This window comes from Pelodiscus sinensis, chromosome 13 (genome assembly GCF_049634645.1).
Source record: "Pelodiscus sinensis isolate JC-2024 chromosome 13, ASM4963464v1, whole genome shotgun sequence".
Classification (NCBI taxonomy): domain Eukaryota; kingdom Metazoa; phylum Chordata; order Testudines; family Trionychidae; genus Pelodiscus; species Pelodiscus sinensis.
In genome coordinates, this window is record NC_134723.1 from 16,337,696 (window position 1) to 16,364,866 (window position 27,171).

Consider the following 27,171-nt stretch of genomic DNA (forward strand, 5'->3'; position numbering starts at 1 on the left):
TATGAGTCAACAATGTGACACTTGCAAAAAAAAGCAAACATGATTCTGGGTTGCTTTAAAAGGAGTGTTGTGAACAAGATACAAGAAGTCATTTTTCTGCTCTACCCTGCACTGATTAGGCCTCAATTAGAGTATTGTGTTCAGTTCTGGGCACCACATTTTAAGAAAGATGTGGAGAAATTGGACAAGAAGAGAAGAGGAAAAAAAAGATTAAAGGTCTAGAAAACATCAACCAAGAGGGAAGGCTGAAGGGTGTCAGGGAAGGAGGGCGGGGAATTGTTCTCCTTGGCCTCTGATGATAGAACAAGAAGCAATGGGCTTAAACTGCAGCAAAAGAAGTTTAGGTTGGACATTAGGAAAATCTTCCTAACTGTCAGGGTAGTTAAACAGTTGCGGGAACCTCTATCACTGGAGATATTTAAGCGCAGGTTAGACAGACATTTATCAAGGATGATCTAGATGGTTTTTGGTACTGCCGTGAGGGCGGGGAACTGGATTTGATCTCTCAAAGTCCCTTCTAGTTTTAGTATTCTATAAATATAAATACGATCACATTTTCTTTGTGTCTTACAAATTTTCGTTCGCTTAGTGCATGAACACCTTCTAAAGAGAGAGTTAAGACTTCCTTTGCACACAATATAATTCAAATTTTATGCATAATTTATAAAAATGTCTAGATTACATAACCTTTAATTATCCTGCATTTCCACGGAGAGTGGGAAGTGGAGTATTTTTCTATATTTCATATTAAGATTTCAGTTTTGACTCATGCAGTTAGACAAAAATCTTTTTGCTGTTCTCATGTAAAGCTACAATAAAAAAATTATTCTAACATGAAACATTGAATTTCTGTAAGATAATTATGTAAAATAAAGTAGTACTTAAACCACTGAAACCTAAGTTCTGTATGTAAATTTTCCAACCAAATATTTTATTGTGAACTTCAAGTATTATGTGAACTTCAGGAATACAAACAGTTTACTCAGGTACTTTGTGTAAAATTGATTTGCATTATTAGAACTTTCCAACTGGAAATATCAATTGGGTTATATCACAGCCATAATCTGATTAATGATGAAATAATGCTTATTCCCCTGAAGATGATGATTGTGCATCACATGGCAGAAAGTGGGCATTTTGTGGAAGTCTGATTTCATTTTTTTCTGAATTATACACATCTGTATAATCAACAGCAGTATAAATTAAAACATATTAATACAAAGCGACTATCAACTCAGAATAAAATGTAGCCAGATTTTAACTATACTATTAAATTTATTCACCTGAAATGTCCTAGTTTCTTAGTTTGTTGTCGTCTTTTAATCCTGTAATACTGGCACAGGTTGGACCTCTCTGGGCCGGCACCTTTGGGACCTGAGCTGTCCTGAACCAGGAAGTTTGCCAGACCAGAGGAGGTCAGAGCTCCTCTTCTGGTTGCCTGATTCTGGGCTCCTCTCCTTAGAGCTCCCTGCTCTGACCTCTCTAATGGTGGCCTGGCAGGTGCTCCTCACACTGCTGCCCACAGGCTGCCTCAAGTCCCTCGGGGTTCCCAACTGGGACCATCTAGCCACTGCAGCCCCGTTGCCGCAGCGTGTTCCCCAAGGTAGCATGGAAGAGGCCACACAGCTACCCTACCCCCTCTGCTAGGGCTAGCCCTGTTGCAGCCTACGATTCCCTGGGGTTCCCAAGCAGGGCCACCTGCTTCTGCCAGCCCTGGTTCAGCCAGGGCATTCTTGGCTGGCGCTGCCCAGTCACTCCAGCCCCGCTGCCACCAGGGTTTCCTCCTGCTGCTGGAGGTTCCCCAGCAGGGTCTCCCATCACCATCAGCCCCTTTGCAGCTGAGGCTTCCGCACCTGGGGGCTCCTCAGCTGGAACCAGGACTCCCCAGCTACCTGGTCCAGCTGAAGCTGAGGATTCCTCTGCAGGGGCTTCCCAACCACTCCTGTCCCTGTTGATGTTGGGGATTCCCTGGTCAGGTCGGGCTCCCCAGCTGCTGTCTGGCACAGATGCTGTTGGTCCAGTTTGAGCTTCCCAGCTCCCACATTTTCTCCTACTGCCACCTTCAGTGCTTTTTGGTCAAGCAACATCCGTGGCCCTTCTGCACTATAGATGTTGCTGGACCAGAGAGTCCCGGATTTGGGAAGTTCAATCTATAGTCCCTTCATCTTCATATGTATGTTTGAATATATAATAATAATACATTGCAATTTTAATAGCATATTAAATATTTTAAGCACATGTTTAGTACTAGAAATGTTTTTATTCCAGAGGGTTTTTTAAATTTTACAGTTACTAGCAGGAATATTTAGTAGTAAGAGTTCATCCATAGGTGTATGTTATAAAAATCATCTTGCAAAGTGACTTTTAAAAGTCCAAAAATCTAGTTGAGTGCACTAGCATTTCTTTTTTTGGAGATGTCTAGATCACAGATGAGCTTGGTTATCTTAGTCTTACCCAAAATGTTCACATGCAACCATGGAACCTTGTTAAAATTCACGTAAAGGTTGAGGTATATCACCAGTTATATAAGGACTCTGTCATAGTACCTCTCTCTCTCTCAGCCCTTATTTCTGAATATTCTTCTTGATTTATGAATTCTGAGCATGAGCAAAAACTACTTACATCAGTAATTGTTGCAAGATTGACCTGTATAGGTGGGGTGCTATCTCTCGAAATATCCAACACCCGAACAGTAAAGACAAAGTGAACACTAATATCCTCTTATCAAGTAATGCAATCGTTAATGTACAAATGCTCACATTTTTTTGAAGTTCTGAATTGAACACAAGCTGCAGCATGAGATTAAGGCGAGAGATTTTGAGTCCATATAGACAAACCTACATTTAGTAACTAACATAGGCGTCCTGCTATTTAGAGTAGCTTTTGCTACAGGCTGCACTTTTGATAAAATGAAAGCCCGTTTACGAGTTCTGTTTTTTGTAGTAAATACATTTTTCTAAATCTTAAAGGATGAGATAATATGCTAAAGAGTAACTACTAAATTATTGCATACAATAATACCATTTCTAATACAATACCATATGTGTGAGGGCAATGAACAAAACAAGAAGAGGATCTTTTTATGTTGTGGAAAATACTGGTAACTTTTTCAAAATCCATTTCAATCCTATGCTCTTTCTCTTACTGTATCTGGAAGATTGTCACTTTATTACAAGGATTGCTAGCATCATCATAGAAGGAATATATTATCCAATATAGGAGATATATCTTTTGGAGCAATTAAAACAATAACTTTATGCCAGTGGTTATGCAGTTTCATTCAAACATTTTCCCCAGATTTTAGCCCAGTTAACAAGGGTCAGGAAAGAGAACTTTAGAAAAGTTGCTCTTTCATTTGTCCTTTCATATATTTTAAAATGAGTTTAATTTAATTGTAGTCACATAATAACCTTTTAACGTTATGAATTTAAACAGTATTTAAAATAGAAAAAAATATATCATAATAAATAATCAGTTAACATTGTAGTTACAATCCTGCTACTTGGGTGAATTGATTAACCCTTGTAGCTTTTGATGTGGAGGTTTTATTTCTCAGGTGGGGGGTCAATAAAGAGAAAATTGCATCTGAATCATAATTTAAGACCTCCCATGTAATGTTTTTTAAAAAAAAATGAATTTCTGCAGGTACATAATATGTTATTTAATTATATGGATCCATATTGTGCTATCTTCATAAAACTGTTAAAGTTAGGAAGTTGTATATTTTGGCAAATGTTATCAGTGTAGGAGATACCATTTGTTGTTTTACTCTTATAACATATAATTTCTAAGTATTTTGAAGCCTCTTCATTTTTTTTAAAGGTAGTGCATAGAGACCTTAAACCGAGTAATATTTTATATATGGATGACTCAAGTAATGCTGACTCTATCAGGATTTGTGATTTTGGATTTGCAAAACAACTTCGTGGAGAGAATGGACTTCTTTTAACCCCTTGCTACACTGCCAACTTTGTAGCACCAGAGGTATTTTCAGCCATTTAATATATTGATTTTATTTGTACTGTTCTGACTCATGAAGAAACCATGTTCTGTCATCATATGGGCATGTTTTTCATGCCTTTTAGTAGAAAAATGTTTCATTATTTGGACTAGTTTCCCCTAAATTTAGCTATAAATGTCATTCATGCTCTGTAAATAAGTTTTCACAATGGCTTTTATTTAACACAGATAATATGTTCTCTTCCAAATGAAATCATGCTTTTAAATTCCAAAGGAATTTGTCTCAAATTTGTTTCCTAGTTTAATGAGCTAAAATTAACTAGACATTCTCTCCTTGTTTTATAACCAACATTTAGATCCTTTTTTGTCCTACGAGATACTGGTTTGATATTGTCTATGTTGTGGGCTAATTTGTGAACTCCTTTCTTTCTTTCTTTTAGTATTAATTGCAATTTGCCAAAACCTTTAGAAGTTATTGTTTCCCTGAAATGGCTTTTACACTTTTAAAAAGGAAACGTCCTGTCTTGACAATGTTCTAGTTATGTTTCCAGAGTGGTGATCTTGAATATTGCCGCACTATGTCTTAAAAGGATTGGTTCCAAATAAATTCAAGAGACTAAAATTTCCTCTTGATATCTTCCCAATTACAACTTCAGTATTTTTATCTTTCTTGTAAATATTTGTGAAGCATTTAAAGTACTTGTCTTTCCCCCCTCATTTTCTGCATTTGTTTTTTTAGAGACAGTGTTGCTTGTATTGTACATGTTAAGACTGCATGACTGAGCCAAGAGCATCTAGTACCACAGTGGCATTTTAAAGAGAACACTGTCTTTTAGAGAATGAAAAATGTTACAGTAGAAGAAATGTAAAACATTTTCCTTTTATATCTGTCCCTAAAGCTCACTGGGATACAGTACTGCAGATCTTAATTGTGACATTTTTTACATTGGAGTTTTCCATGATTAAGGACAGTAGAATTATGTTTTTGTGTTTCCAGTATAATACGGTCAACATATTTGTGCTGATGATCTCAAGGAATGACTCAGACCTAATAAAATGGTGGCAGTGGCCCTAGTAGGAAAACACAAGAATGTTTTCAAAACATTTATATTTGTGTATTTGCCATTTTTCTGTTTTATTTGCTCTTAAGCAATAATGTTAGGATTGACTTGCCCTCTACTGTAGTGTTCTACATGCAGCAAATAAAACTTTAATGGGTCTTTATTTTATAGGTTCTCATGAGACAGGGATATGATGCTGCTTGTGACATCTGGAGCTTAGGAGTACTCCTTTACACAATGCTTGCAGGGTAAGATTTTTTCCACCTTTCAGGTGTCATTTTTCCTTGAATTATTAGTATTTTGTGTATACGCACACTGTGCTATGCCAGCTGCCTTGAGATTGACTAGACATGATGAAGAATTGAGAAATTCTGGATTTTATTATCACTTTGAAGGAAAAATCTCCTTTTTTTTCCCCCTACATGAAACAAACTTTGTACAGTATCAGGCATTGTGGCATGCTGAATAGCAGTCTTCAGATACCTGGGTTGCAATCCATATCATTTTAATAGAATTCTTTCATTATTCAATAGTGTTTTTCATATATTAACATTTAAAATAACTTATAGAAATTCTCAATCTAGAATCAATTAGTTGCTATCAATGTAATTATGCTCCTGTCTGAAAAATTGTACCAACTATTGTTGTAACTAGTATCCAAGATAACTATAACTAGTCTGTATAGCTAGTTAGCCTGGTCTGTATCTTTTTATATAGGAAAGGACAGCTGTTGTTTTTTAAAATGCAAAATACTAAATTTGGCAGTGATATCTAGGGTCACATACATAACTGTTTTTCTGATCAGAAAGTGTCTGATGTCCCTTTAAGGATTTTCATGTTGATACAAAAATCATATATTACAGGGGTGTCGGTCATTACCTTAGATCAGGCGTATGCAAGTAACACCCCGCTGGCCTCATCAAATTGGCCAGCATTAGCCCCTGACAGGCCCCCACTCTGCCATATTTACCTGTATCTCCACAGGTATGGGATATCACAGCTCAGGTTGGCTGCAGATCACTAATCCGGACCAATGGGAGCTGAGATCACCCATACCTGTAGAGGTGCAGGTAAACATAGTTGCAGTGGCCCACCAGGAACAAATCCTGGAGAACCACCACCATTTTATTGCCCACCCCTGCCTTAGATGGATTTTGAACTCTTAAGTCATAACATTCTGGATAAAATGAATTTTTACTTGCTCTTTTTAGCAGCATCCAAATGTAAAAACTTCAACAGAAATTGTATCCTTTTCATATCAAATAAGAAATTAAGTTTGAGATTTAAAGGAAGGCTTTCAGAAAATAATGGTCCTAAAGATTAAGGATATAATACAGCAGGTAGTTGACTAAATTTTAGCAGCAAATTCTGATTTATAGATTCATATCATTTCTTTGAATTAGTATCCATACATATTTTTACTTAATTCATTAATGTGAATTTAAAAAAGATAAATGTTTATATTGTGACCCTACTGACAATGTGGGTAATTAATATTTTTAGAAATTGTGAAGTCATATCCTATTTAGCACACATTTTATCTAGCTTCAGCCTTAGAAGTTTTGCAGATCAGGCTTTCTTACTGTCTTTTAATGTCTGCCTTGTAGAAAGTGAAAGGTTAACCCTTTAATCTGGTTCTGGACAGGGGGCTGCTTTTTAACCCCATGGGGGAGGAGGGTTGCCGCAGACCAAGGGCTGTTCCAGCTGTTTGTAGCAGGCACAAGTGCCCTCAGATATGGGCTTCCCTGGCATCCAGAGCAGCCTCTGTCCGCAGTGGCGAGGTGGGGTTGCTCCAGCTCAGCCTCAGCCCCTCTCGTGCCCCCTTTCATTAGTGTTTAAGTGGTTAACCAATAATGTATAACTGGTTAACTAATTAAACAATAATTTACATCCCTACTGTCTTGCATGTAAGGGTACGTCTAGACTACATGCCTCTGGCGACAGAGGCATGTAGATTAGGCTACCGGACATAGTAAAATGAAGCGGCGATTTAAATAATCGCCGCTTCATTTAAATTTACATGGCTGCCGCGCTGAGCCGACAAACAGCTGATCTGGATCATTAGTGACACTAACTTTCAAGAATGAACAGAGAAAAGCTTTGACATGTTGTCATAACATTCCTGGACAAAAGTCCCCACCGTATTTTACTGAAATTTGAGATGCGTAAATTTTGTACATGCGTTTAGAGTATAAATTGGTGGTCAGAGCTTTAATGCCCAGTGACTTCTATTGGCACAAATAAAATGCTGTAGCTCCCATTTGCTTCTTTAACTTGTATTTGTGGTCCTGGTACAGGTTGAACCTCTCTCTTCCGAGACTCTCTGGTCCAGTAACATCCATGGTCTGGCAGGACCCCAGATGTTGAGAGCAGCTGGGAGCTGATCCCGTCTGGTCTTCAGCAGCCTGCAGGGGCAGTGACCTGGGGTTGGAAAGACCCAGGGAGAGCTGCCAGCTGCTTCCAATGTTCCCCAGCCCCGAGTAGTGGCAGCTGCTCCTGGGGCTCCCTGTCCCTCACATTCTCTGGGCTACAAAAAGAACTTACTAGGCTACCTACATGTGATTTATAATTATTAATTTTATTTTTTCTGTGTGCTGAACAGTTGGATTAATGGTTAATAAAGGATTTGATTTTGCACGCAGAGACTATTACAACTTTCTAAAAGGTTCTGAAAAATATTTTTCTGTAATTTGAAATGAGAGCCTCCCAAATTTGTTACAGAAAAACCACATTAAGAATTTTCTAGAGTCTTATAAACAGTCTCAGTCACTTTTGAGAGGGGGGGTGAGGAACATTGTTTTGTCCTTCATAAATGGTGTAGATATATTTGTGGATACCATTAAGTGACTTCACTCAGATTTATTGGTTACTTCATTACCATTCAGTTAAAGTGTCGTGACCTTACATGAGGATATTTGTAGTCATTTCTATTTGGGAAACATTTCGATTTAATTGATGAGCTCTCTATGATAAGAATGTATAGCCTGCCAGCTATTGACCTTTAGCTGCTATGAGTCTTTGATCCACACTTAGTTTGATCCACTGAATAAGCCACTAAAATGAGTAAAAATAAGTTTTTAAAGATTTCAGATATTTACTAAAAATACATGAAAATGTAAGCACATAATATAATTGTAGCACCACAGCAGTGTTTCATAAGTATCTAGACAGAATAACACTGCTTTTTTAAGATTTGCTAACATCATGTTTCTTTATAGATTTCATATGTACATAATCCTTTCTTTGCTTGTAATTTTTTTAAATAGCTATACTCCTTTTGCCAATGGTCCCAATGATACTCCTGAGGAAATCCTATTACGAATAGGCAGTGGAAAATTCTCTTTAAGTGGAGGCAACTGGGACACTGTTTCAGATGCAGCAAAGGTGTAAATATATTTTATCTTCTATAGTAGCATCTAGGATACAAGCAAATATATTAAATTTGATCAGTTGACTGGTATAACTTAACTCTTAGCCATTATATTTTGGTATTTTGTCTATATGGAATCAGCTGTGTATTTTATGATTGTTTGATCTTTGATGGTGTGGGCAAATACTGGCCTGTAGGCTGCGTTTGGTCTGCCAGGGTTAGCCCCTCATGGGCCCTCACACTACTGTATTAACCTACTCCTCTGCAAGTATGGGGATCATAGCTCCCGTTGGCTGTAGATCATCATTCCTGGCCAATGAGAGCTGTGATCGCCCATACCTGCAGAGATGCTGGTAAATACAACATCAGTAGCCCACCAGGGGCTAACCCTGATGAACTGCTGCCATTTTATTGCCCACCCCGTGCTAAGACTATAGCAAGAACTGCATTAACAAGGGCAGAATATTTTACAGTGCTTCAGAAAGCCCACATTTAAAACTTTTAAGTGCAGTGTACGAGAGGAAATGCAATGGTTTGAGAACTGTTCTACAACTTCTGTTTTTGAAGACTTTTTGCAGTCTTTGGAGGACAAGGATAACAATATCATAATTCGGGGCTATAGTCTGAGTTGTATTTCCTAAGGCCCCGGCTGATGTGGGATGATTATTGTGAGACAAATTAAATCTGGTTCTTGTTGAGTTGCGGCTACTTGATTCTTGCTTGACACTATCATGGATTCCAAATGTTTTATTGTATTAAACTACAAAATGAGAAATGTTAAACCAAGATTGCTACACAGGATGCTTTTGCTGAAAAGGCTGATGAAAAGCCAATTTCAGCAGAGAAATAAGGTTTTTTTAATTGATTTTTAAAATTCACCCTAGCCTTAGAACATAAGAATGGCCATACTGAGTCAGACCAAAGGTCCATCTAGCCCAGTATCCTGTCTGCCGACAGTGGCCAATGCCAGATGCCCTAGAGGGAGTGAACAGAACAGGTATTCATGAAGTGATCCCTCTCCTGTCATCCATTTCCAGCCCGACAGAGGCTATCAACACCATTCTTACCCATTTTGGTTAATAAGTATTGATGGACCTAACTTCCATGAATTTGTATAGTTCTTTTTTGATCCCTGTTAAAGTCCTGGTCTTTAATACATCCTCTGGCAAGGAGTTCCACAGGTTGTCTGTGCTCTGCTACCTATTAATTTCATTTGGTGATCCCTAGTTCTTACGTTATGGGAATAATGTCACCTTCTAGTTTACAGAAGGTATTCCTGACTCTGTCAATATGGACACTAACTACTACTTACTACTAAGCTGTGTTCCATGGTATTTGCAATTTCGCAGGATGCTTTCTAGATATAACTTATAAACTGTAAGTTAAGCAATGTTTAAAAAGAATTGAGTGCTTTAAAGGATTAGTTGTACATGTATTTGAATTTCCTCATAATCTATCTTCAGGACATTGAGCAAAAAAATTTGAGTATTTTTAAAGTAGTTCCCTAAAATTAACCATCACCAAGCCTGTCAGTCAACTGACATAATTGCAGCTCAGGTTTCAGACTCAGACTTGTAAATGTGACTGTTCAGTTTCTTTGAAGAGTTATATTTTCCAATAAAAAGTTGGGAAGACTGCATCTGATAGTAACCAAGGCTGTGTCCAGACAGGTTTTTTCAAAAAAAAGTAGCCTTTTTTCGAAAAAACTTCACCTGCATCTAGACTGCCGCTTTTCTTTCGACAGCGGTAAATCTCATTTCACGAGGAAGAACGCCTTTTTTCGAAAGTGGTCTTTCGAAAAAAGGCGTTCTTGAATGCCAACAGGGCTTTTTAGAAAGAGAGCATCCAGACTCACTTGCTGCTTTATTTCGAAAAAGCGGCTTGCTTTTTCGAAAGTACTGCTTGCAGTCTAGATGCTCTTTTTCGAAAAAGCCTCTTTTGAAAGAGGCTTGCAGTCTAGACATAGCCCAATAGAAAAACCAAGAGGAAAATACTCCAAGATAAATTAAAAACTTTGTTTCTTGTAAGTCCATAAAGGTTCATAAAAAGTAATATAGTTTTGTATGGCAATTCACATTTGACTCAAACAATGTGTGCATTTAGGTCTTGCTTGCCTTCTGGATTTTAACTAGAAAATTAAAATAGAATAATAGAATACTGCAGATGGAATTTGTCTCTTGCATGTTTCTGGTTTGGAGCAGACATTCTACTGCAGTGTTTACATCTCCTCTGTTTCCCATTGTGCTAGTGGGTGAAAATCAACAGTAGGAACTACAGTAATCTATTTTTAATCTCCTAGCTATGTGGATAGCAAAAGTAATCACACAGTTTCAGGTAAAAAGTAGACTATCTTGTAAATCTTCCATTCTTAATAAATTAAAATGGAGATAGTGTAATAGTTATAAGTAATCTGACTCTTTAGTAGGTTAATAGACTTTAAAGCTAGAAAGAGACCATTATTGAGTTAATCTTTCTTAATTTAAGTGGTAGCATTTCCCCCATAATGCCCACATCAAGCCCATAGCTCATAGCATATCTTTATCTAGATTAAAGACTATTCCATTAGCTCATTATCCTCACTTAGTACAAATATGACTGGAGGTTGAAGATAGACAAACTCAGATTAGAAATAAATGTTATTTTACATGAGAATAAAACAGTCAAATACAATACACAAGTATAAGTATACTATGTCAACATGGTTACCTTTATCAATCCAATTTATAATTTAATCAAAAATTATATCAAATTTGTTTGACACCATTTCCCATCAAATATTGCTGACTGGCACTAATATTCCACTATGTTATTCTTTAATGAATGCTCCTTTATTAGCCTGTCCCTGATTTTTTGCAAGGATCAGTGTTGTCCTATAATTATCCAAGTCATTAAGTTTACTCTTAAATTTTGACACAACATTAGCCTTTTCCCAGACATCTGGAACTTTCTTAGTAATTCAGGACTTATTAAAAACCAACATCAGTGGTTGAGAGATATCTTTGGACAGTTCTTTTAAAACTCAGGTAAAAATTATGTTTTAGAATATTGAACTATAGTAGCAGTTTAACATTACCCTAGTTACTGCTGGAAAAGAAAAATATTTAATCACTGAGAGGTGTGAAAGCATCATACAGCATCTTTTGTTCTTGATATATATATTTTTAAATGCCTTATATTGTCCTTACTCCTATTGGCCAGTAATCCTTCTTTGTTGTTTTCCTTCCACCTATTAATGTCTTAATTAATCTGTTCCCTGGTGAACATTGCAATTATGTATTAATTTAAAGTAGCTCTTTCCTAATACTCAAAACAAAGAAAAGCCAAATGTACATTTCTGGTCGATTTCATTCTTCAAATTGATACCTTGAGGTAGAAGTACTTCAGAGGCGAATATCACAATGCATATTTGAATTTTAGATTTGCAGCTGATAGTCCACAACATTATATAGTAGAAATAAGGCACATCTGCCAGTAGAAAAAAAAATGCATGCTAGGAAAATGGGTTGCTTATTCTAGATTAGTACTAGCTATTTCTGCCTTTGTTTTTAAAGATGACTGGATTTATAAGCAAATATGGAAATTCTTGTGAGGCTTTATTTAGAATGAAAGCTCACTCTGTTAAAAGACTTCATAGTAGCTGCATATACTGTCACACATTGTATTCAGACATTTGAAGTCTCAAGATACAGAATGCCCCACTTCAGCTGTTGATTTTCTTGTTTAGTGTCTCTTATTAGATCCTTCCAGACGTATTACATTTTTTTTAACATGTTAGTTATTAATACTAGCTTTCCAGCACTTTATATTGGGATGTAACAACTATATCTGTATTTTTTTATTTTAATCTAGGACTTGCTGTCCCATATGCTTCATGTAGATCCACATCAACGATATACAGCAGAGCAAGTATTAAAACACTCGTGGATAGCCTGTAGGGACCAGTTGCCTCATTATCAACTAAACAGACAAGATGCACCACATCTAGTTAAGGTAAAACGAGTCTTCCATGTCAATACTTGTGAGAATAACATTTGAGAGAAGCAGCAACCTTTTTGTGACTCTACTAATAATCAGCCTAAATTCCAAAACTGTGGAACCGGCCACTTTCAGAGCTAAACACTGAACACCTTTCTTAGAATTACAGTTCTGACTTAACAAAATGCACCTACTCACTCCTACACATGTGAACAAAATATTGACAGACAAATCAAGGTTTTTTTTCTTAGGGACTGAGAGAAAAGACTGTTGATGTTCTTTCTGTTTTTAAATACTAGAGTAATAAGGGCAATATGTGTACCCAGATGGAGAATTTGGCCAGTTTCTAAGGAGATGTCCATACTTCAAGCTGGAATTTACACTTCCAGCGTGAAAAGAAATGCCTTGTGTTAGCTTTGATCAAGCCAGTGTGTTAAAAATAGTGTAGTTATGGCAATATGAGGGCTAAGAGCTAACACTCTGAATATATGTACCTAGCATCTCAGACAGGATTGGTTAGCCCCTTCTAGTGCTTCTGCTGCCGCAGCTAGGTTCCTATTTTTAGTATGTTAGCTTAATTGGAACTAGTGAAGGTATGTCTCCTCAAGCTGGAATGTACATCGCTAACTTGAAATGTATCCTAAGCATCCGTATATAGACAAATTACGTTTCATAGCCTATGATCAATATTTTCTTCCAGTGTGCTTTTATTGGGCATACTTAAATAAAATAGTGGGTGTTGTTGCAAATGTTCAGATGTTTCCTAGAAACAATTAAAATTCAAAAATTAGAACAGAATTATGTAACTTTTGTTCTATTTACTGAGATTATTTAAATATAATCTGTAAGATATAGAATATGTTCTTTTGAAAGTGCAAAAATAAAAATGAGTCTAAATTCTGGACTGATATGTCCGAGTGTAGTTCCTCCAACTTCAGAGGCATGTAGATTGCCCGCCTGGAGACCCAAGTTCAAGAGCAAGGGCCTACTTGTTAATTCTTCTTCGTATAGTGTCCCTATGGGTGCTCTACTGTAGGGGAGGGGGGGGTGTGCTGCTGCATCTCTAATCAGAGCTTTTTGGTAGCAGTGTCCATTGAGTCCGCTCATGTGCTCTTCCTCCCTGGAGAGCTGCCTCAAGGCTATAAAGTCCCTCAGATCTCAACTGCTTTTGGCCTCACAGGGGAGAGCAGTTGTCAGTTGCTTATCTGTATTGTTAGCATAATTAGTAGCTCTTTTTGTTTCTTTTGTTCTCTCAATAGTGTTTCCTTTTTTCCTCCCTTGAGATTAAAGGGAAAAAATTATGTAGCACTTTAAAGACTAACAAAGATGATTTATTAGGTGATGAGCTTTCTTGGAGCAGACCCACTTCTGGTCTGCCCCAGAAAAGCTCATCACCTAATAAACTATCTTGTTAGTCTTTAAAGTGTGCTACAGAATATTTTTTTCTTTTGGTTTATCAAGATCAGACTAACACCGCTACCTCTCTGTTACTTGAGATTAAACCCCCTCCCGCCCCCAACTTTGCTGCTTATCCTATCTGGGGACATCTCCCCTCCTCTAGTTACCCTTCGCCCCTCCCTGCTCTGGTAAAAGAAAAGAACCGAAAAAGAAGAGTAAAGATGAACTCTTTGCTTCTTTCCACATTGCTAGAGATTGATTTGCCCCAGTCTCTCCTCCCTCCAACACGGGGGTATTCTTAGCTCCAGGCTCTGAGAGGTGCCTCTCCTGTAAGCAGTTTCTACAGCAGCCAGACATTCTCACTGGGTCAGACTCACAACTAAAATGGCAGTCTCCTGGGAACTGGGAGCTGAAGCTTCAAAGTCCCCCTTAGGAAGAAGGCATTTCAGTCTTCAGGAGACTCCTGATGGATTATCCCCAGAGCCTTTAACTTCATCAAAGGGTAGAGTGCTTAAAAATCCACAGCAGGCTCTTCCTGTAAAGGCTTGTAAAAACAAACTCCCTGTGATTGGCAGCCAGAGGGGGCTTCTCACAACACAGGCTGCATATCACCTGAGAAGTAAGGGCCGTCAATCTCTGAGGCAATGTTAGAGACAGCATGGTAATTGTGTTTCTTTAACAGAGTGGCACAGTGAAAGCATTGGTACCAGGTATGACAGAACTCCCATCTAGGGAGTGCTCTGCACCTTCCTAAGCATTGGTACTGACAGTGTACCATGAAAACACCTCTACAGTACCAAGTGAGCCCATAACACATGAGTTCTGGTATCCTGGAGTCCTGTGGCGTGGGTACCCAGGGAAAGGAAGTTACTGTACCAACTCTAAAAGTGCAGCATGGACAACTTTCGGTACCTTGGTCAAGAAAGTTCTTATCTAGGGAGTGCTCTGCATCAAATCAACCATTGTTGCTGATCAATAGACATTTGGTGCATCCTTCACAGCATACTCATCCTATCTATCTATCTGCCGGGGTACAGAATATGACAGCCAACAATCTGTCAGAATTTGTCATGACCCCAAATGGAAACTGAACTCAGAGGTGCTTTTACCCTCTAGGTAACCCTGTTTTACAGATCTCGTTGCTACTTACTGGAACCAAAAATGTCCTTATTACTGCCCTAGGCCTGGCCTGGAGAAACATTCATGGGGGCCCTCATCTTCCCATGGCATGGGAACCTTTTGTATGCCTTTTCCCAGTTTTCTATTTAAGGCCCGATTGAAAATTCAGCTAAACAAAGAGTTATTCTGGTTTGCACTTTTTGGCCAAGATAAATCTGACTCACTTATCTGACACAGATGATTCTATGCCCTTCTGCTCTACCTTGGCTGATTCCTCACTTGATCTCTCAAAACAAAGGCCTGCTCCTGTACCCCAACCTTCAAGTCCTTTACCTGCAGGTGTGGCGCTGTCTTAGTTCCAAAACTTAAGAGGCAGAATTTGCTGAGCTAAAAGACGTGTTGCTAGACAGCCATGGTTGACTACTTAACATACATACCCACAAAATGAAAACTATTCCAAGCTGTTAATCTAAACATATAAACCCAATCTCATCTTCCCTTCCTCTGATTTTACTCTACATTTTAGACCTCAAGCAGTCAGACCTCTCTCAGCTCCATTAAGGTACATCTTGCAGTGAAAACAGCCTTCCAAGACCAGGTAGACAAATACTCAGTGTTTGCTCACTTGCTGATGTGTAGATTCCTTAAGGGCATAGTCATCTGTGTCAGATAAGGAATCTCTTCATAAGTGTGACACCACCTGCTCCTGTTTGGAATCTTAACCTAGTTCCGGGCTTTGACTAGACCTCCCTTTGAGTTCCTGGCAACTTGTTCCCTTGTCCATGTGTACATGAAGATACATGTATGAGAGACGGTCGCTTCGTTTTTTTAAAGAGACATTAACTCTAAGACCATATCTCAAGTTTCTCCCTACTGTCTCTGCATTTTCTATATGAATCAACCGATTAATTTCCCTGTTTTTTTTTTCCCCCAAAACCCACTCTACGGAATTGTCCCCCTGTTGTCACACACGTTATGTGTTATAAAAAAACACTGGTATTCTACTTGCAGAAGAGTAAGGGCATTAGGAAATCCCCTAAATACTTCCTTTTATCCACAGAAAGATCTTAAAGCTCTGAAATATGGGCTCAAAGACTATCCAAATGGGTCTCTGGTTGCATTAATCATTATCAAGGACACAGCGTGCTTCCAGCCAGAGTCCATATGCACTCCACGAAGTCAGTTTCTGCCTTGGTCACATTCCTTACAGATATTCCTATCTCAGTAATCTGTAGAGCAGAGACTTGGGTCTCTGTCCCCCACACTCAGAATATTGTGATCATTGAAGATTCAGTCCCCCATGCCATCTTTGATTCCATAGTACTCTATGTAGTAACAGACTCCACTCCGAAATTCCTAATTGGAGTCACCTACAGTGAAGCACCCATAGGGACACTACTCAAAGAGGAACTTACTCATCTTGTGCAGTAACAGTGGTTCTTCGTTCCTATGAGTACTCCTCAACCCAACCTCCCCTCACATGGGCTGTGTCTACACTGCACCCCTTTTCCGAAAAAGGGATGCAGATGAGACAAGTCGGAATTGCAAATGAAGCGGGGATTTAAATATCCCCCGCTTCATTTGTATAAACATGGCTGCCGCTTTTTTCTGACTCGGGGCTTTGCCGGAAAACAGCACCTGTCTAGACGGGGATCTTTCGGAAAATAAAGCCTTTTCCGAAAGGTCCCTTATTCCTCTTAAAATCAGGAATAAGGGACCTTTCGGAAAAGGCTTTATTTTCCGAAAGATCCCCGTCTAGACAGGTGCTGTTTTCCGGCAAAGCACTGAGCTGGAAAAAAGCGGAAGCCATGTTTATACAAATGAAGCGGAAAAGGGGTGCAGTGTAGACACAGCCATGGAGTTCTACAAGTGAGAGGCTTTTGCCCTCGAAGTGCTAGATAGCCTCGAGGGAGCGAGAGATGGCCTCATCATACACTGCTACCAAAAATCTGAATAGGGGCTCAAGGGCATACATACACTTAAAGTAAAGCACCTAGAGGGACACGTCTCAAAGAACCATTGTTAATGTACAAGGTGAGTAACTTCCTCTTACAGGAATGTTGCATTTGTATGACAGTACTGTTTCCCCAGTCCTCCTTTCTGAGATCTTAATAAGTAACGTTAACACTGGTCTGAAGGGCTCTGTCCATCCAGCTTAGTGTTAAGTTGGCTACTAGTGCCTCATTTGCATAGAGGAAATTTAATAGAAAGTGAAATAAATGTTATTGGGAAGAATGAACAGACCTCAAGTCTGTGAAGAATCCATTCCAGAAGCCGTGAGGGACCCAGTCATAAATATTACCTATCCCTTTATAAATTATCAATACAAACTTTTACAAAATTAATTCTGCTTTAACATAAGCTTTCTATGTTCCTTTTCAGGGGTTCATAAAGAATTTAATATTTATCATTCAATGCTTTTGTTTTCATATAACTTTTACAATCTTTGTGTATTTCCTTGTTCTCCAGGGGGCTATGGCTGCCACATATTCTGCACTGAATCACAAGACATTTCAGCCAGTCTTAGAGCCTGTCGCAGCTTCAAGTTTAGCTCAACGACGGAGCATGAAAAAGCTAACTTCAACAGACTTATAGATCCACTGGGGCATCTTTAGCCAAACTAGAGCAAAGGAAAATCCAATAAGTGTCTCTATATCTGCCTGACCTGTGATCGAAAGGCATATATGGTTTCCTGCTACACTACTTGAATTCTGTAAAAGTCCTTTTTTTAAAAGAAAAAAAATCCACATGTTCAGGGGGATTCTCACTGTGTTGTTTTACAGGCGGTGTTCATCTTTATTTAAGTTAAACATCAGGGTACATCACAAAGCTCATAAGGAATTTCTGTACATGGTCCTTTTAGAGATTTGTTGCAGATATTCTTTACATACTGTATAGTTTTGCTGTGTTCATAAATAAATGGTTTAGGGGACCATTATCAATAAGAAAGTTGTGTGTTAAAAATGTCAGTGTCAGTATTTTTACCATCAGCCCCATTTTTAAAAGATCAACAAGTTCTTATTTAAATTACTTTGTAATTGGGCGCTTAGCAATGGACTCCATTTAACTCACTGATACCAGACGATAAGACTGACCCTCTTATTGTGCCAGTGCAAAATGCATTAGTGCTAATATGGGAGACCTACACTTGCCTGGTGTCAAGAATTGAGAAGGTTTGTGTACAAATATTAAAAAATGGTGTGCACCTGAGAGATTACACTTGGTCTATAAAATTTAAAATAGTCACTTGTGGACTTAGCAACTGGATAACAAGTGACCTTGTTTAGGGAATGGGTGTATCTGATGTTGGTATGTATTTCTATCTGAAGTTAAAAGCTTTTGGAAACACCCCCTACATTGAACATAAAAGATCTTATTGTGTTCTGTACTGAGCTATGAAAATGATTATATTTATAAGTCATTAAGAGTGAGAGACTGAATAGTATTGATACTACTATAGATAATACGACATTTCCGAGTAGTTCATATGCTTTACTTATTTATCCTTCTGTCACTTGACTGAATTATGCCTCTCTCTGTTCCATGAAGAATAGGACTTTACCACTGCCTTCCATCTTAGACAGTCTGTTGCTGCTATCTTAGCTCTTCCCATATAATTTTGATAGCTTTCTATATTGGTGTTTCCATGTTATCCTTGGCCTATCTTGTTTCCTCTTGCCTTGGGAATTCCATGCAACTCCTGTCTTACGTTGTTTGGGTTTTTCCTCCATGTAGCCATCTTTTATTCATTTTTGTTCCATAATTTCCTGGCCCTTGTTTTATCATCCCTGAGAGTTGTATTTTTTCCCTGGTCTTCCGATATAGAGAATTTGTTGAAGGCAATTGTTTAATGAAAACGATAGTAAGGTCTTAAATCTCCAAGCGTCAGTACCATTTAAAACTGACTTGACAAAATTGTTCACTATTCAAAATTTCATTCGGAGGGCAAGATTACTCTTTCTTCAAGTCAGCATTAGTTATGAAGGCATGTCTAGTTTTTGCAATTCTGTCTTTAATGTCTGTTTTACCTGTTGTACTTGATATGTGAAATATTGGAACTAGTCTGTCAGGCCCAGAAAGTGTTGTCGATGTTGTTTTTTGTGTTACTTTTGAACCTTACTGATTGTGTATAGGCTCAAAGATCATTTGTTTCAGCTTGCATGTCTCTGGGTATGAGATAGCAAGTTGATGTCATCTGTATTTGAGATCTTCTAATTTGTGTGAAAGTCCATTGTATGCTGCTTGATTGTTTTGTGGTCTTTCTCATTACTCAATGCACTACCAGTATAAAGATCATGGGTGTCATAAGGCATCCTTGTCTGCTGCTGGTAATAATCTCAAATGGCTTAGCTCTTTGTTACGTATTACTTGGCAAGTCATATTTTTGTAGAAGCTCTGTGTGATCACAGATTTCTGAGGGATTTCATAGCGGCCATAGCAACTTTCATAAAGCTGCTCTAGCCGCTATGTCAAAGGCTGTCCCTTAGTACATGGCTCTCCTGCTGTATGTGGATTATATTGCTGTTTCTTTGAGTTTTTCTGTTGAAGAGCAGTATGTTCAATGTTAGCTTATCCTATATTGTTAGGTAAACTGATATTTCATTGTAGCATATTTGCCACATGGTTTTTAATAGTTTTATTTATTTAAATATATGTAAGTGTTCCTATCTACATCCCTTTACACGTGTACAAATATTAGAAAAGATAAATGCAGAGACTCATGACCCTTTGAAAAACTTTGAATAACTACAGGGGAAGCCTGAGGAAAAAATGTAAGCCTTCTAGTGTGCCCTTAAGTCAGTAGGTACAGGTCTTTGACCAAAGAGGGAGGAATAGGTTCCACAATTGTGGACGTCACTGGTGCCATCTCTCTCTGTTTGAACCTAGGCATTTAGCTAAGTGCCTCAGCTGATCTGAACTACTTTGGTATATCAGTGAGAGTATCTAGATCTGCCAGGTAGGTCCCAAATCATTGTAGGTTTCTAAATTTTCTAAATTAAAATCAATACTTTGAATTGTGCCTAGGGGTGAACCAGAAATTAGTGTAGTCTGTAGTGATTGTGATCAAATACATCATTTTATGAAGCTTCAGACACTACTACATAGTTCTAATATAGTAGCATAATGAACATTTTAAATATTAGGAAAGTTAACTAGTGACCTACAGCTAAATTTGAACATACTGAGATTCATTATGACTAAAACTCAATTGTTGTCCTGACTTATCTATCATTGAATTTTTGATCTCATAACATTTTTATAGCAAATGACAAAATGTTAATCCAGAGGGTGGGTGGGGGGACTTTGCACACTGGGATGGTACATTGGTGTGAGGCCTTTCAGGGGAGGAGTTCTGGAATAACAAAAGTTAGCAGTAACACATTCTAAAATGTGGAGGGGACTTTTTGTTGATACATAGGAAGTCATTGGGAGTACTATAGGTATGCTGCTAGTTACTTTTTATTGTGCAAGAGGTAGGAATTTTCTTACTGAACAATTAAGTGTTTTAAGTTAGGATGCTTGTAGGTATGGGATTGAATGAATATGAAGAATGTGTATACTAGTTTATCATGCAAGTCATGCCTACTACTCAATTTATTGGGTATAATACATCTTGGAAACATTAGGGCCTGTTTGTACCTAATTTGAGGTGCCTGTTTTGAAATGCTTAAAAGATAAGAAAGCACGTAGCTGCCATATGGAAAACATACTACTCAGAAATAATTCTGCATCTTACATGCATCTTGCATTTTTATTATTATAGTCCTTTGCTTGCAAGTAAGTACACTTCTGCATATTTCCTACCTAATAGTGTATTTTCATTTGTAATGTTAAATTACTTTTATCAAAATTGAGATCACAAAAGATCAGACTCTGGATGGAGATAGAGAAAAAGCATATTTAAAAACAAGGATCCAGAAATAATGCAGATTTTAATGTTGGTAATAAAAATGTGTGTGTGGGGGGGAGGGGGAACATCTAAGATGCTAAGCTTAATTGTCTTCAATTTTTTTCCTCAAAGTGGCAACTGGTCTTTTTTTGGCTTTATTCATGAGTGATTTAGTCTCCATTGCATTGGTGTTTTCATTTAATTTGTTCAGAACCACCATGCAATAAGCATTTTATAAGAATTATGTACTAAATCAGTAATAAGCAGACCAAAATATTTAGCATGCAATGGTATCTTTCTGGTGTGAAGGATAGAGTTATAAAGAGGAAAATGTGCAGACATATACTGATTGGTGAACACGGAATTTAGAACACTTTGTAAGTCAGTCCTGTGGTTTAGATAAGAACATCTATAAGCTCTACTGCAAGTGGCACTTCTATGACAAAAATATTTCCCTGGTTGCACCATTACAGGAATAACCTTTTCATAGAGACGAGCTGTGTAGACAATATCTTAGTTATATTTGACATAAATATCAGGCATACATGGCATGTCTGTTTCCACTTTCTTGGGAAGAATGCACCCTTATCTTAACTAGTGCAAACAAAATCCTGTCTAGGTACTTACATTTCATTGTGTCAGCAGTCTTTCCGTATCTGTGGGTATTGCTGGAATCCAAAATAAAGTTTCATCTTTTTATTTGCAGTGTTTCAAGACAATGCTGTTTGGGGGGTTGAGCTGATTTTTCTCACTTTAAAGGAAAATGTCAGTTTTGCAGAATTTAAAAGGAATTTAAAAGAATGTAAAAGGGTGTACAACATGAATTCATGAGTACTTTGTTTAAAAATGAAGATAATTAGTTATTTGAGTCTGTTAGAAGGGGCTATTGAAAAGTTTTAATTTGGGTCACATACATATAGCTACCACACAATCAAAGATTATAGACTGGTTAGCATTTTATTGTGGGTTCTGGCTTAAAAATAAGAGACCATAATGTAGTGAATTTTTTACTTTAATCCTTAAGTCCTTTTAAATACAGAATGGAGAACTACTTCTATATAGGGATTTCTGTAGTGCTAATTACCATCCTATATAATATGATCCAACATATATCAAATATCATTTTCCAGTAAGAAGCCTGCCAACACACAGTCTCAGTAGTATTTTTGTAATAAAAGCCTTTGTTTTCAAATAGATATTCACGCAGAGCCTGATCAGCATCCACTGAAGTGGCAAGACTCCTTTTGACTTCAGTGTGAACAGCAGCAGATCTATATATAGTAAAAGGTGTCATGTCTCTTGCGTGGTGAGATTGTTTCAGTGAAGCACTGATTGTTTGTAAAATGTGAAACTCTTCAATGTGCTCCTGATCCCATTACTCAGAAGTTGTGGTGGTACCAACAGTAGATTTTGCAGAATCAGATATCTTAGGGAGGAGCTTTCAGCGTGGGCAGATTTGTCTTAAGACAACATGTCTTGGTTATTGGGATCTGTTACAGAATACAGGATTATGTGTTTCCCTTGTGCTCAAAGGGAGAGCATTCCTTTGGCCACACACAATTGTGGCCAAAATACTGGTACCACTGCTCTATAGCTTAAATGTTCTGCTTAGTGAGCGCTTGCAGAGAACTCATCTCAAACATCTCATGGATATGAAAATGAAAGCAAATTCTACACCAGTCAGCTTTTACCTTTAGACTTCTAGTTACGGAGCTGAATTATCCTTACCCTTGTCTTTTTAGCATTGAAAAAATTTATTAAAACAAACTTATGCACTCACTGTATATTGTAAGAGTTGAAAAAAATAAATGAACTGAAACATTCAATAATTAATACTATTTCTAGCAAATTGTAAGAGGTATTTTAACAAACAGTAGAAACGTAATTCATTGTATGCATATCTGTTCATCAGTGCATTGCAACAGGTTGCTATAACATCAGAGCACTTAATTTAATTTTTTTTCTGGATGTTGCAATTGGAGGCGGGGGGGCGGAGAGCCTGGAAAGATTAAGACTTAATTGCATAAATTTACCAGCATTGTGGTGATTATCCACTCTTAGTCAACAGAATGCAGCTAAAATAACCACTCAAACAGGGTTACATGCACTACAATGACAATTAACATTCTTTAGTCCCAGCCAAAAATGAAGGCATGCATGTGTTTAAAAATATTTTTGAAGTTATTTTTAGTGTGTTTAACCTCCTGTTTTGTTTGATTGTAGTGGTAAAGTTAGAGGGTGAGAGGGAAATCCTTTAGTCACAATACCACAGGAACAATATATTTGACAGAATAGTTGATCCACAATGACTTATTTAAAGCATTCATACATGTTACCAAGTGTGTGTATATAGAGAAGACAAACATTGTACTTTGTTATATACCACACTTTATTAGCAACTGTTCAATTAAGTGCACTCTGAATATAAACTGTTCTTATTTCTAGCGTATCTTAATATTTGCTCCCAAACGATAATATTTTCCTGACTGTTGATGAACCTGCATGTTTGTGTGAATATGAATAATATGGAAATTAAATTGAGGAAATGCAGCTATATGGCTAAAACTGAATAGTAGAGTAACTAGCCTTTAAAAAAACCTTTTATAATACAAATCCTTGTTTCTATGAGGGTTTTTTCTGTGTAAGGAAAGCAAATCCATTCCTTAAAATAAGTTTTGAAAGCTGTAGGTAGAGGATCTTAAAACTATAATTGGCAAATATTCTTAAGTATGTTTCAGAAATAATCCTTCAGACATTAATTTAACCTGTTTTTGTTAGGATACTGAAAAAATTCCTTTTCAGGGCAAATTGTTCTTATAATATGTATGTTGCATTAGGGTTATGACCATTTTGCTAACTATTGCATTGCATTGTTACAGTTTCCCAAGCACTTTGGCATTCTTGCACTGATACTCTGTTTATAGCTAAAGCTGTTTCGGCATGCAACTGGGCATAAATCTCACTATATGAAAGGGCATTAAAGCTAAAACAAAGTGTGCAATTCAATTATATGCTATATGAGGTACTTCAAAGAGGAACTATACAAAAGGTCCCCATTGTCAGATATTGTAACTATCATTTCCTTCTCTAAACATATTGTGGATTTTGTATCATATTGTATTTATTTCATTTTTTAAAAGATGTTTTCTTTAAAGCTCTGTATATATTGACATTAAAGTTTGCCTTGTACTACATTCTTCTCCTTGTAAGGCTGAATCCAGTAGTGCATTATACAGCATGTATTTTTTCTTTTGCACTATGCTGCTAAATATTACTCTCACGTTGAATTACAACATGCCAAAGATGACTTAGAAATTGTATTTATTTTCATTAAAAGATTATGCATAATTATAAAGGGACGGATTTAAATAGCTGGCAGTTCATTGGGTACTAAAAAAATGTGTACATTTATATTTTATAACTGACCAAATGTGATCATATGTGATTCAGAAACTTTCACAGCCCATTTTTAATTTTAAAAAAGTGAGCCAACTTTCATAAAACAATCTATGCTGTGACTTGCACTGTTTATTGAGCCTGCCTTGCTATATATTTCAAGCACAAATCAAGGGCCCGTCGTTGTATATTTGTAATCACAGCACAGTGTTTTAATGTGTATATTAAACACTTTAAAAACATAGTTACACAACAGATCTGAGTGAAATGTGAACTTATGGTGGGATAAGCCCTCATTTCACTTGGTTTTGGTATTTTTATTGTGAGTTTCCTGGTAGTTCAAGAAATCCTTTTAATACTCTACAGCAAAGATACTCAATTGTCAAGGCCAAGATGTCTGGGTCTAGACTCCAGAGAAAATCATTTAAAAAATAATAATTAAATAGATATGGAGGGCCATTCACAAGTGTTTGGGTGGTCCAAATTTGTTGCACAGAGCACCTATTGACTACCTCTGCTCTGACTAACTTTCTCCCAAAGGCTTTGATCCTCTAAATTCTCATGGACATACTTAATTCAGGCATGAGAAACCCTGCTGAAACTAGTGGGATCTAGTCAAGTGTGAAAGTTAATTATGGAAATCATTGTTTGCCAGATGAAGATCTTAGAGCTCAAATAGCAATCCATGCTTATTTTAAACTGATTACCAATGCAATCTCTTTGAACAATTTGCCTGGCTCATAGATGAGAGGGCCATTATTGCAGTAGCAATTACAGTTAAAATATTCACATAGTAATGGATATGTTGAATACCACAGTGTACAGTATTTCACATCAAATTAAGAATATTTAAATATTTGACTTGTGTGCAATGTAGTTGTAGCCATGTCAGTTCCTTGATATTAGAGATACAAGGTGGGTGAGGTTCTGTCTCTCACTACACCGTCTTGTATTGTTGAGAGCCACACAGAGATCTGCTTCAGTTCTGGGAACGGTACTCTGAGCATCATTGTTAAATGCAAGGTGGACTAGATGATAGCTTAAGTAGTTTTGTAAGGAAAGCAAGAGTGGCCTGTTAACATTGCTGCAAGCTGTAGGAAATAGAGGAGGTTAGGCTTTTTCTATGGTGGTATTTTTGTTGATCAGATTTGTGTTCCTTTTCACTCCCCCAGACCAGCATATGTTTCACCCACAAAAGTGGACAGTGCTATATTGACAGAGGTGGTTTAATTCTGTAGGCAGCTGAGTCCTCTCCCGCCAGCAAAGAGTGGCTACATAGTTCTTACAGCAGCACAGTTATATTCCTATAGCTGTGTTATTGTAAAGACCATAGTGTAACCTTATTGCAGTTGTTTTCAAACTTCTTAGGCTTTGTCCTTTTTCAAATAATGTAGCTTACTTCATATCCTCATCTGAGATACCAGAGGCAGCGTGGGGGACTATGCCGGTGCATGCAGTAGCAACGATTTGTATAATGAGGGCGCTGAAAAACATTTGAGCATAAGTAAATGTTGCATATGATGGAAATCACTTTTAAGTCAATGGTGCTGCTGCCATTTGCCCCAAAGATTGCAGCTTTCTGTTTAGGAACAGCCTCTAGCGGTTTTCAAACTGGGATGTGCTCCTCAAGGGGGCTATCAAGGCTGTTCCCTGCTCTAGCACTCCAAGTACAGGAGAAGAGGACCCGCAAAGGTCCAAAAAAAAAAACCAAACTTTGCCTCTACAGACACTGGTTACAAAAACTTTACCCCAGAATCACAATACACAGATTTTGTGGAATCGCTGCCACCATCAAGTGATTTCTATTCCTAAAAAACTAGGGGTGAACACCTGAACTCACCCCCATGGGTACTCCAAACTCTCTTGCTCTAAAAGAGCTTTAAAAAAAAGAGGAAAACAAGCTGCAGTCTCTGGTAGCTGACCCTTCAGTCTGAGGCATGCAGATACACAGACAGGCAGACCTTCTGGAACATAAGATTCAAATAATCACCTTAAAAGTGATTTTTTTAAAATTACAAAATAAAAGAAACTTGATAAAACATACTCGGTTGCTGGATATTACTTAGTGTGGGTACCTTGCTGGTTGCTAGGCTTGGGTTGTGAGTGACCTCCACTGGCTGCTGGCTGCAGCACGGCCCAGCAGGGCAGGGGATGAGTCATTATGCAAGGGTGCTTCAAACCTGTCTGACCAGTGATCTCCCAGGGAGCGGAACAATGGGAAGAAGGGGAGTGGAGCTCTGGCTGGGGGCAGGGCTGGAAGTGAGTGTTTTAGTTTCTGTCTGGGAGCATGAAGGAGACAGCCTAGGAAAAGGGGCTGGAATTTAGGGGCCCAGTCTCCCCCATCTCAAGGGGGGCTGAGGCATCCTAGGCCTGCCCTGGAACCAGATTACATCTGTGCTGTGCTGTATCCTGGAGAAGCAATAAACACCCTCTATTCTACTGGCTGGTGGAGTCTGTCCGTACCATTACGGGGGTGCAGGAGACGGGAAAACCCCAAGGCGTCGTCACACAGAGCAACTAAGGAAAACAAAACAGAGAAAAGTCTCTGGGCACAATGTTAGATGGTAAATGGGGAAGGGAGGAATAGATTCTCACAGAACAGTTCAAACCACAAAATAAAAATTACCTTGAACAGGCCTAGATTTTTTGACACTTCTTCCAATTTTCTCTTAGAATCATAGAACCGGAAGAGACCTCAGAAGGTCATCAAGTCCAGCCCCCTGCTCTAGGCAGGACCAATTCCAACCGAATCAACCCAGCCAGAGCTTTGTCAAGCCGAGACTTAAACACCTCTAGGGATGGAGACTCCACTACTTCCCTAGGTAACCCATTCCAGTGCTTCACCACTCTCCTAGTGAAATAGTTTTTCCTAATATCCAACCTGGACCTCTCCCATCACAATTTGAGACCATTGCTCCTTGTTCTGCCATCTGTCACTACTGAGAACAGCCTCTCTCCATTCTCTTTGGACCCTCCCTTCAGTAAGTTGAAGGCTTCTATCA

The 27,171-nt window shown here is 38.0% G+C and overlaps 1 protein-coding gene across 5 annotated transcripts in view; it reads left to right on the forward strand.

Moving 5' to 3' along the window:
- Positions 1-23,967, forward strand: part of RPS6KA6 (ribosomal protein S6 kinase A6) — a 124,798-nt gene extending 100,831 nt beyond the window's left edge. For 4 of the 5 annotated variants that reach the window (XM_075940769.1, XM_075940766.1, XM_075940767.1 and 1 more), the window contains 5 exons: positions 3,823-3,984; positions 5,193-5,269; positions 8,288-8,405; positions 12,241-12,381; positions 17,353-23,967. In XM_075940769.1, the coding sequence (XP_075796884.1) occupies positions 3,823-3,984; positions 5,193-5,269; positions 8,288-8,405; positions 12,241-12,381; positions 17,353-17,478 (624 nt within the window). In that variant the 3' untranslated portion in view covers positions 17,479-23,967. The remainder of the gene's footprint in view (positions 1-3,822; positions 3,985-5,192; positions 5,270-8,287; positions 8,406-12,240; positions 12,382-17,352) is intronic. The other variant, XR_012906857.1, reaches the window with a different exon arrangement.
- The last annotated feature ends 3,204 nt before the right edge of the window (positions 23,968-27,171 follow it).